Raw genomic sequence first — 12045 nt, forward strand, 5'->3', positions numbered from 1 at the left:
TTAGGCTTTCAGTATTATCCCTCTCAGTTCCAGTGTCTACCCCTCTTGGTTTCTGTTACTTCTTCTTAATGCTAAACTCAAAGGGCTACTGTCAACATCTTTGCCTTACACATATTTCTGAGATTCTCTATCTATCACACTGTTTGCTTATCTGTCTTCCTGCTAGTTCATAGCCACTGTACAATGGGAGAAGGAGAAACCATGATGGAATTCTAACTTTCCTTCTTCACTGCCCGGTCCTGTTGTATCTCTATTTCATAGTGTAGATTTGCCTTCTGGACCAGCCACTGCTTACTGTTGGCTTCTCAAAAGAAATGGAAGACAAGAGCCTGTATCCAAATTATTTTTCTCTTTCATTTCCTAGGTGTTGCTAAGTTGTCACCTCTGCTGTATGGGTTTATTTGCCATTAGTTCTTCTTTCTCCTAAAAGAGGCTGTGGTGGTTGAGAAAAGTAAGAGCTCTGTTGGGAACAAAGTGCCTGTCTATCTGTCTGTCTGTCTGTCTGTCTGTCTGTCTGTCTGTCTGTCTGTCTCTATCTATCTATCTATCTATCTATCTATCTATCTATCTATCTATCTATCTATCATCATCTATCTATTTATCTTCTATCTATCTATCTATCTATCTATCTATCTATCTATCTATCTATCTATCTATCTATAAAGATATAGACATCTCAAATTGGGAAATGTTTAATTTTTTAAATACACAAACCTTGGTAAGAACAGTAGGAGGCTATTGTCTTTTAGGTTAGGGATGCTTTTCAGTCAGTTTCAGGGCAAAGACCTGCAACTGGGAAAGGCAGGCCAAGGGCAAGAACTGGCCAGGGTCCATGTTATCTATTTATATCTGGGTGAATGTGGAACCTCAGGAAGATATAAAGTCAGCTCCAGGAATGAACTGTCAACTGCTTAAATATCAAATGTATTTTGCAGCCAAACACAGACCAGTTGGTGAATGTTCTTAGACCAGAAATGCTAAATGAAGCACACAGGCTGAAGTTAATGACTCAAAACAGTAGGTAGAGATCACATGAAGAAATAGGAAGTAAGGTGAGAGGGCATTATAATAAAACAAGGATTTAAATGTAATTTTCTGGTTTTGGTCTTTTCATTGGTTCAAGAAACCATTCTGTAAGACAATCATTATAAAACTGTGCTGCTAGGCTTCTAACAGATAGAGATATCACCATGGTAATGTTACCACAAAGGAGGAGGGAGAAAGTAGAACAATATTAGAATAATGTTGCTTTACTTAAGTTAGTATGAATTTAAAATAGGTTATTTCAAGTTAAATATACACTGATATTACTGAGAAAAAACACAAAAAGATGAAAATAAAAGTTCTCCAAAGCTGAACAGTATACTAGAAATATATATTTAACCCCAAAGAAGCAGTAAAAGAACAAAAGGGTGAGGCAAAACCAGAAGAATGAAAATTATAACTATAAAGATCAATGTAATTAAACATAAGTGCATTAAACACACTGATAAAGAGAAAAACCATCAGACTTGATCTGAAGAAAAAACAATCCAATATATGCAATGTCCAAGACACATAGCTAAGCAGCAAAGCCAGAGATGAGGTGAAAGCCCGGGTGTGGGAGTGAGTAGTCAGAGCCTCACCACAGCTGTGACCCTGAGGGGCTCCACGAAGATGAGTGAAGAGCATTTGTAGAGAAGACAATCTCTCATCTCAGTAGAGCCAACTTCTCAAGGCAATGTACCATTATAAAAATGAGCACTTGACAGCAATGATCAGAACTGACAAAGAAAAACATACAGCCTGAGTCAGGAGACAAAATTCTTTAACAGAAATGTCAATACCTTGTTCTTAATCACTTAAAACCATAAATCTTATTAGCGTAAGACTAGAATGTAAGGCAAAGAAAAGGGATTTGACAAAAATCTAACACCCATTCAAGATAGAAACACATTCAAGACATCTGTTTCTAGAAACAGATGGCTTAGCAAAGAATATTTACGAAGACCCTACAGATAACACTGAACTTAGTGATTAAAAAAACAAAACAAAACAAAACAATGATAACAACCACAACCTTGATGTTTTCCTCCTAGGATTTGAAATAAAAGAAGAATATCTGCTCCTTGCATCAGCATTACACACTATACTGGATGTTCTAACCAGAGCAAGTTTCAAGGGGAGGAGGAGAAATGAAGTATATTCCTACTGGAAAAGAAGACTCTCTTCATTCATAGATGACCAGATCTTGTATGTAGAAAACTCTTAAAAATCTACATCGTAAGAAAGCCCCTAGAATTAAAAAAACAATATCAATGCTGTTCTGGATGTGAGATTAATATTTTAATAATGATGTATGTCTCTAAAGAGTAATGAATAACCTGAACTGAAATTTAAAATACAAGTTTCACCTCCAAAAGTATAAAAAAGACACAAGTCCCTAGGAATAAGTCTCACAAAAGAACTGCAAGATGATACACACATGGACAACCTCAGCTGCTTCCCAAAGGCAACTGGAGAGCACATGAATAGAGAGGCATGTGTGTGCACTGCTGTGCATTACCAAAGGAGCAAACCTTCAAAAGCTAATCCACAGATCAACTGCACTTTCTACACATGTCCCAGAAGGGCATTTACATTTAATTTTTTACAGACATTGACAAATTCATCCTAAAATTCACATAAAAGAGGAGAATGTAAAAATGACTTTAAATGAATTATAAAACTGAAGGATCCATGTTACATGATTTCAACACTATAGTATGTTTAATTAGTAATTTTAGAATACTAATATGCATATGGATCAATGAAATAAGTAAGAGATCTTTAATAAACTTCTGCATTTGTGGTTATTTGATCTTCCTATCCTTTTCTCTCAATCTCTCAATCTCTCTTTCTTTCTCTGTCTGTTTCCCCCTTTCTATCAATCTCTTTGTCTCTGTCTCTCTCTGACTCTTTGCTCGTTCTCTCTCTCTCTCTCTCTCTCTCTCTCTCTCTCTCTGATGTACATGTGATTTGCATGTGCAAGTGAATGTGGCAGCCAGGGGCTAACCTTGGGTAGCATACCTCAGGAACTGTCCACCTCATTTAAGACAGGCTCTCTTACTAGGATCTGGGGCTTGCTGATTAGATGAGGCTGCCTAGTCACCAAACCTGGAGATCTGATCATCTCTACTTCCCCAGTGATTGGATTACAAGTTCACACCCTTATGGCTAGGCTCATGTGACAAAGGTGCCAAGGCCATTTGTTGGGGAAAGTTAGTCTTAAACTTAAACTTGCCTAAAAAGCAAGTTGCATGGGGGCAATCTGATATCCTAATACTTCACTGTGTAGCCAAGGCTGACTTTAAACTCATGAGTCTTCCTGGTTTAGTCTCCCAAATTCTGGGATCGCGGCATGTAACACCAGGTCCATGTTTTTCTTTTTCCTTTTATTTCTTCTTTCTTGTGTAGTCTCAGTCTCTCTCTCTCTCTCTCTCTCTCTCTCTCTCTCTCTCTCTCTCTCTCTCTCCCTCTCCTCCCTCTCTCCTTCCTCTCTCTCTGTGACAAAGAGTCAGAGACAAAGAGACACTTGTGCAGAAATGCATGGTGTCAAGAGGCTGACATTGGGATTTTTTTTTTTCTCAATCACTCTTCACCTCATTTACTAAGACAGGGTCTTTCATGTAACCTGAAGTTCACTGTTTGGGCTAGACTGGCTTGCCAGCAAGTCCCCAGGACACACCTGTCTCTGTACCCTTTTCCCACACTACAATCCTAGGGTTACAGTCACTCACTGCTACTATCAGATTTTATGAGGTTGCTAGGATGCAAACTTAGGTCCTCACGCTTGTACAGAGAGTGCCCTACCTACCAAGGCATCTCCACAGCCACCATTAAGAAAATGAGAAGAAGGGTGGGAGAGATGGCTCAATGGATAAGAACATGGGGGTGGGGTGGGGTTGTAACAGAGTGCCAGGTTTGTTTCTCAGCACCCATATGGTAGTTTACAACTATCTGTAGCTCCAGTCCCAGAGGATTCAATGTCCTCTTTTGGCCTCCACAGGTACCAGGTATGCACATGGTGCACAGATGTACATGCAGACAAAACACCTATATACATAAAAAAAATCTTAAAAAATTAAAAAGAAAATGAGAAGAGAAACCACAGATCAGGATACAATGCTTGTAAATCATAAATTTGTTAAATCACTTGTACTAGCAGGCTCACTGAACTCAGAAATCTCAATTAGAAGACAAATGACTCAATTTTTAAAAGGCAAATGCATTTGATTACACTGCACTAGAGAAGATGTATGAATGGCCAGGAAATACATGAAAACATATTTGATACCATTACTCATTCTGGAAATGCAAATCCACACCATTCCACTTCATCTATATAATGGCTACAATCAAAATATCAGATAGCTCAAATACAGGCAAGGTTGCAGGAAAAATGGAACTTCATTAATTTATGAGGGAACTATAAATGGTATACATCCCTTGGGAAACAGTTGTTTTCACATGTCCCACATGTCAATGCATGCTTGAAAGTTTAGCACTCTGGAGGCTGAGGCAGGAGGATCAAGAGTTCAAGGTCATCATAGACAATATATAAAGGTGCTATCTCTGTGTAAATAAACAGGTCTGGGGATATACAGATGGCAAAGCCTTTGTCTGACATGTATAAGGCCCTGAGATCAATCACCAGCAGAGAGAGAGAGAGAGACAGAGAGAGACAGAGAGAGAGAGAGAGAGAGAGAGAGAGAGACAGAGACAGAGAGAGACAGAGAGAGAGACAGAGACAGACAGAGACAGACAGAGACAGACAGAGACAGGGAGACAGAGACAGACAGAGACAGAAAGAGACAGAGACAAACAGAGAGAGACAGAGACAAACAGAGACAGACAGAGAGAGACAGAGAGAGACAGAGAAAGACAGAGACAGAGACAAACAGAGAGAGAGACAGAGACAAACAGAGACAGACAGAGACAGACAGAGACAGACAGAGACAGACAGAGACAGAGACAGAGAGACAGAGACACACAGAGAGACAGTGATAGACAGAGAGTGACAGAGATGGACAGACAGATTGAGAGAGAGAGATTAACAAAAAAAACAAACAACAACAAAATAGTAGATGTACTCAAATTTCAATTGATAGCTGAATTGCCAAACAAAATATGGACTATACATTCAATTGAATGCTCATCATCTTTGAAAAGGAAGGAAATTCTGATGAATGAATCAAACATTAAAGTCTTTTGGCTATGTGAAATAAACCATGCACAGAAGGGCTAATATTATACAATTTCACGCATTGAAATACATAGACATCAAGAATGGAGAATATAGAACAAGGGTGACCATTTAATTGGCACAAGGTTCCAGTGTTCTATGGTGGAGAATGGTGATGCTTGCCCAAGAGTAGAAATTCACTCAAAGCCACTGAGATGACACCTAGAAATGGCTAAAATGGAACTGGGGAGAGGGCTCTGAAAGAAATGTGTTTGCTGTGATAGAGAGGACTGAGTTTGGATTCCCAAGACCTATTCAAAAACTAGTCATCATGGTGAGTGCTGGTGACTGGCATACTGGGTGGTGGGAGCAGAGATCAGTCTAGCCAATTAGCAAGTTCCACCATGTTCAAGAGAGTCTGTCTCCAGAATTAAGGAGGAACACAATAGAAGAAACTTGACATTGACTTCTGGACTGAACACAAGAATACACAGAAGTGCCTCCTTCCATACACATGACATCACACACGCACGCACGCACACACACACACACACACACACACACACACAGAGAGAGAGAGAGAGAGAGAGAGAGAGAGAGGAAATGAAAGTATATAACTGAAAACTTATACACACACACACATATATAGGCATCACCTATAAAATGATAAAAATGAATATAATTCATGGTTCAAATTATAAATATAAAATGTGTATCCATTTCTTTATAGATAAGCCTAATATACACACATGCACACTTTATACATATATACAAATATAAGAATACAGATAGTGTTCAGTAATTTAAGAAGACAACATGAATGAACCACAAAAATATAATACTGAGTGAAAAGGGTAGATTCAAAGGATGATCTATCTTATTTAATCAATATAATAATTTTAGTTCAAAGACAGGGCTATGAGTGGCAACTAAACTGAACTTAGGAGCATAAGAGATTGTAGGGAAATGGAAATATTCTAAAACTTAATCATGGTGATCACTGTACACAGCTCTGTAAATCTATTAAATCTCACTGAATCATATACTTATGAGAGTGAATTCTATGATAAAGTGTACCTCATTAAAGCTGTTTAAAAATAATTTTCTCATTGTCATGCTTGGAACCCTCATTAACTATATAATAGTTTTATTGAAATATTAATTTATAGCTCATAAAAACACACATTCAAAGGATATAATTCAGTGGCTTGATATTTAGCATCTTCATAGTTATACAAAACTAAACAGTTTCTAACTCTTTATCTTTCTTCCCTATCCCCAGTGGGTCATTCTCTAGCTCTCATTAACCATTTTACCTCCTTTCTGTGTCTACAGACTTGCCCATTCAGTTAATGTAGTGACACCACACAGTAGGTAGTGGTCGTTCCTGTCTGGGTTCTTTCACTTAACATACTTTTAATCATGCCTATGTGAATAAAAGGCAAAAGCAACTTTGTTGGGTTTGAACACACTGTGTTGTGGTATGTGCTCATACCTTATTCTATTTTATAGGAATAGTACATCTTATTTATTTGTGTGTAAACTGGTGAACATTTTGGGTTGTTTCTACATTGGAGCTACCATGAGGAGCATGTACTGAGTAATTATGGACAGTTTTGTTGGATCATATGTTTTTATTTGGGGTCCTGTAGCAACTCTTATATTTAACCTACAAAGATACTTCAAGACTATCTTCCAAAGTCACTGTGATATTTTAAATTCCAACTGGCAGTGAAGACTGGTTTCTTCACAATTTATCCCACATTTCTCAGTTAACACGTATCTTCGTGGGTATAGACACGCACTTCACTGGATTCTTTGTTGTCATTTTCCTGATAGTGATTCAAACGAAACATCTTTTAGTGCGTTCATTGGGCATTAGTGTACATTCTTCTACGAAATTTCTACCCAGACCCTTTGACTATTTCAATCAGCCGCTTTACTTTCTGTATCACCGAAAGTTACTGTTCTTTCTCCTAGATACAAACCCCTTCTCGACTATATGATTTATCAATATTTTCTTCCTTTATATTGAATCATCTCCATTTACTTCATTGCATCCTTTGCAGTGACATCACTTACAAATTTCAACAAAGTCTATTTTATTTATTATTCCTTTGTTGCTTTTGTCTTGGTATCATATCTAAGGAACCATGTCCTAATCCAAAGTATCCAAATTTATGCCTATGTCTTATAAATGTCTTATGGTTTTATTTCTCGTGCTTAGATCTTTGATTTACTCATTCAGAGTAAATCTTCTGCATATGAGGTTAGAGCTGTTGACTTTAAAGAAAATTTAATGCCAATCCTTGGGAGATCTGGAGGAGCCATAAGAAAACCATGCACTTCAAGGGTGAGCAAGTGGATGCTAATCAAGACCACATGAACAATGTGTTTGCATGCAGCTTTCTCTCTGATTAAGTTCTAACCAATGGAATGAATGCAAACTGAAGAGATAGAAAGTGATTGACCCAATATCATTTTAAACATGAAATTCCATTCACTCGTCATTCTTCCTTTTGCAGAGCAAACCTTAGGCACATTGACATTAATAAGCTATTTTTGACCATGTGGATGAAGAAAATTTGCTGAAATGATTCACAATTGTGACTGAATGCTAGAATCATCAAAGAGGTTTCAACAAAGTACTGAAATTTGGCTTTTTGGTGTTATTGTTGAGATAGCAGCTCATATGTAGCCCAGGCTGGCCTGGAATTCAAAATTCTCCCAATTTCCCTAGCACATGGATTACAGCCTGGCCCCTGTTAACTACTGGATCTTGGATCTTCAGACTATTGAGGAAATTAGATTGAGACACAGCCTGGAAATCATAGTATTAAATGCTGCCCCAAATTAATCTTACACTTAGCTAAGGTTAAGAGCTCTATTCCAGAAGAACAACTTCTTAAACTTTGGAACATGTAGACAGACATCACCTGGAGAGTGGTCTTTAACCTTCCTAGTGCTGCGACCCTTTAATATAGTTTCTCATGTTGTGGTGACTCCAACCATAAAAGCATTGCTACTTCATATCTGTATTTTTGCTACTTTTATGAATTGTTATGTAAATATCTGATATGTAGGAAATCTGATATGTGACCTCAAATTGGGTTACTGACCTAGGCAAATATAACTTGGTAGATCTGACTCCTTGGATGCCTGATTCCGTTCATCTGAGGTCAAAGTTGACAATGTATATGTTCAACAGATTTGTTTGTGGAGCTGCTGAGTCCAGAAATATTTTTCAGGAACTTATAGGAAAGTCTGAGGCAGCAAGAGAGAGGGAACCTCCATCCCAGTCCCCTAAGCTAGCTGGCTACTCTTTACAATTATCAGGAGAAGTAACAGTTTATTCTATTGTATAGCCACAGCTAGTATCCTCTTTAGTTTGCAGAGTTTTAACTACAAGAAAAGTAAAAGTTACCATTTTATGCCAACACAGCTGTACCTTCTTGGCTTTAAAGAGATTTTTCTACAAGGGAAGAATGGCTTGGATCACTGTATTGATTACAGCAAGATCAGTTCCTCACAGTAATTGATTAAAAGAGTCCCAAATTCCATTTTGGCAATGTGTTGAGGCCAAACCATTTACCATCCAAGCAGGCACTTCAGCTAGTTTTTGAGCTACAGACCCAGCCCCAGTTGGCTAATTCAAGGCTTCCATAACAAATAGAAAAATTCCAAGTGATACAGAAACCCTTTCGAAATAGTTTGGAGGGTGTGGGTCAGTTTCTCTCTATCCCTTTGTCCCTCTGTATTTCCTGAGCACAAAGAAATTGAAAACAAAAACACTGATTTTTTTACACCTTGGTTTTTGTTTTGTAGAGACCTTAGATATTCTTTGCACTAATTAGCCATCAATTGTTCATTAATCTAAGCAACTAGTATGGCCTTAGACATGTTGGGTAATGAATAAAACTGGTAGATTACCTATGTGGCAGATAAAATTCTGTCCTAATCTCTCTCTCTCTCTGAAAAAAAAATTAATGGTGGTTACTATTTTCCTCCAAACATTCCTGGTATCAAAAGCAGATGGGTGGATGGGTTTGGAAGAGAAAGAGGATGGGGCAAAGTACCTGACAAACTGGCTGAATAAGGCGGTTGTGTTCCGGATGATGCGAGCAGCCTGGGACTCTTCCTGCTGGCACCTCTGCAGTGTTAATCCGTCATCCATGTGGCCTTCCTGATGGAGTATGACCTACCCACAGGGCACGGGAACAAGTCCAGGTTACATACACATTACTCCACAGTTGGGCCACCCACATTCTCTTTAGTGTTTTCTTATTATTCTTTTCCCTAGCCAAGCTCCCTTGAGTCCATTTTGAAAATGGGACATTAACAAAGTTATTTTGCCCATATGTCCCATTACTGACATGTGAATTATTCCCACAACCTGGTAGTTTGATGAGAATGAAATTTTATGTGCCACCATGGTATGAGCTACAATAAATTTCCGAGGTCTGAATGGCCAACTGAAGGGGGAAAACATACTTGTATAATAGATTTTTTTTCTCTCTTTAAAATGAACACAGAGGCTTACCCTTGAAAATGGAGGAAGTCCTTGTGTTAAGGATCTTCTCCATATGTAAACTGGGCAAGAACAATTCAAAGCAAAACTCTCTCCTGGGATCAGGATTGGGTTTCTGTCCTGAAGGACAGCTATGTGAGTGAGCTAACTAGCAGATAGACCAGGGAAAGTGGATTAAGGTGGGAGTATGTTTCTGATGGAGGTGACTTCAGAGCATGGACTCTCATTATCAGGTGACTTTTCTTTTAGTCCTGTTTTGCTACTTGCCAGCTCAGTGACTTTTGAGTGAGTTCTTTAACTCTCTGCTCCCAGTTCACTGTTTGCAAATGTGTATTTATCTTGGAGGGCTATTTGGGGATTTAGGTGATTTACATATAAATTAAAATGACTCCTAGAAAGGAAAAGGTGGCCAAGAACTGTTTATTATATGGGCAATAATTACTGATCTTTGGCCAGTTGTGTAGAAGCTACGCGGACTTACTATCACTAAGGACACCATGGTACATCTGATGGAAAGCTAGCAGCTTTTAGAGCTTGTTAGCTTTTCCTCTTAACTCGGTCAAGTATGCTCAGATGGTAAGTGGGATAGTTTGAACCTGGTTCAAGTTAAGGTCAAATCCTGATCTAAATTCCTGAACATGGCAACAGCTTGTGGAAGTGAGGAGAGACAGTGTAGAGTTCTATAGTTCAGTCTGCCTGTCAGGATTTTTAGTTTAAAATCAAAGTATATTTTCCTTTTCATGTGAAAATCTCTTTCTTTTATTTTCCCTCTTTTGGCTATAGCCTAATATAATGAATTCACATAAGAAGTAGGATACAGCCTTGCAAACGTTTGAGTTCTCCTTAAAAAGAAACTTTACATTCTATGTGCATAACGATTAAGCATAACACAGGATGCCTAACCATTGGACACCCCAGCTTTTAGGCAGCGTTACTCATTCAGACCTTCCTGGCATCTAGCTAACAATATGCAATTTAGCAATACTCTCCTACTATGTATGCTTTGTGTTGCTTCCAGTTTTCTGGTCCTGAATGATCAGTATTCTTAGAGTTTCTTCAGATAACATGAAAACTGGACAGACAAACAAGAAAGTAATGAGGACTGATGGATATCTCCAGGCCCAGGTCCTTAACTATGATTCTCACAGAGGTACCTGTAATGCAAAAGGTGACCAAGGGACCATTCCTTTTATTTGTTTGTTTGTTTGAAAGAAATGTTGAATATATATAAAGAGTTTATTTGTTTATTTATTTTTAAGAAAAATTGAATATATATTTTAAAGAGTAGTTAATGAAACATATATTAACTGTTAAGATTTATGCTGGGTATGGAGTATACAGTGAGAAAAACACAGTGCTCTTAGTCTATTGGAAAGACCTTTATCTTTTATAGAAATCCCAATGTCTCTAAAATTTTAATACCATACACTTTTAATTGACACTTTATTGATGTACTTTTACTAACAAAATCATACAGAAGGATATTTCCATGTATATTTTATCATATGTAAATAATGAGGAAAAAGCTAACAAGCTCTAAAAGCTGCTAGCTTTCCATCAGATGTACCATGGTGTCCTTAGTGATAGTAAGTCCGCGTAGCTTCTACACAACTGGCCAAAGATCAGTAATTATTGCCCATATAATAAACAGTTCTTGACCACCTTTTCCTTTCTAGGAGTCATTTTAATTTATATGTAAATCACCTAAATCCCCAAACAGCCCTCCAAGATAAACACACATTTGCAAACAGTGAACTGGGAGCAGAGAGTTAAAGAACTCACTCATATGTAAATAATGATAAAATATCCTTTTTATTATTTTGTTTATTCACTTTACATCCTGCACACTACCCACTTCCTGGTCACCCCCTCCCACAATCCCTCTCCCCTCCTCACTCTATTTCTTCTCTGAGAGGGTGAGGGTCCCTCTGGTCTCTCCCATACTGGCACATCAAGTCTCTACGGGGCTAGGTACTTCCCCTCCCACTAATGCCAGACAAGGCAGCCCAGCCAAATGAACATATCCAACAGATAAGCAACAGCTTTTGGGATAGCTCCTGTTCTAGTTGTTTGGCACTCACACGAAAACTAAACTGCACATCTGCTACATGTGTGGGGAGGCCTAGGTCTAGCCTGTGTATGTTCTTTGCTTGGTGGCTCAGTCCCTGAGAGCTGCAAGAGGACCATTCCTTTTAACATGAGCTACTGTTTGTCAATTTCTTCATGTGGTTGTCCTAGGTTTTATTAACTTCATACAGATCTGGACATTTTCCAGAGAAAATTTAACCTGTTCTTATGAAATATAGCATGCTTT

General features: G+C 38.2%; 1 protein-coding gene across 9 annotated transcripts in view; it reads right to left on the reverse strand.

Moving 5' to 3' along the window:
• Positions 1-12045, reverse strand: part of Ryr3 (ryanodine receptor 3) — a 586052-nt gene that overhangs the window by 281792 nt on the left and 292215 nt on the right. For all 9 annotated transcript variants that reach the window (XR_003951556.1, XM_017316705.2, XM_017316711.2 and 6 more), the window contains one exon: positions 9280-9401. Coding sequence is in view for 8 of the 9 variants with exons in the window: in XM_017316705.2 (XP_017172194.1) it covers positions 9280-9401 (122 nt within the window). In the remaining variant the exon portion in view is untranslated. The remainder of the gene's footprint in view (positions 1-9279; positions 9402-12045) is intronic.

This window comes from Mus musculus, chromosome 2, assembly GCF_000001635.26.
Source record: "Mus musculus strain C57BL/6J chromosome 2, GRCm38.p6 C57BL/6J".
NCBI classification, from domain to species: domain Eukaryota; kingdom Metazoa; phylum Chordata; class Mammalia; order Rodentia; family Muridae; genus Mus; species Mus musculus.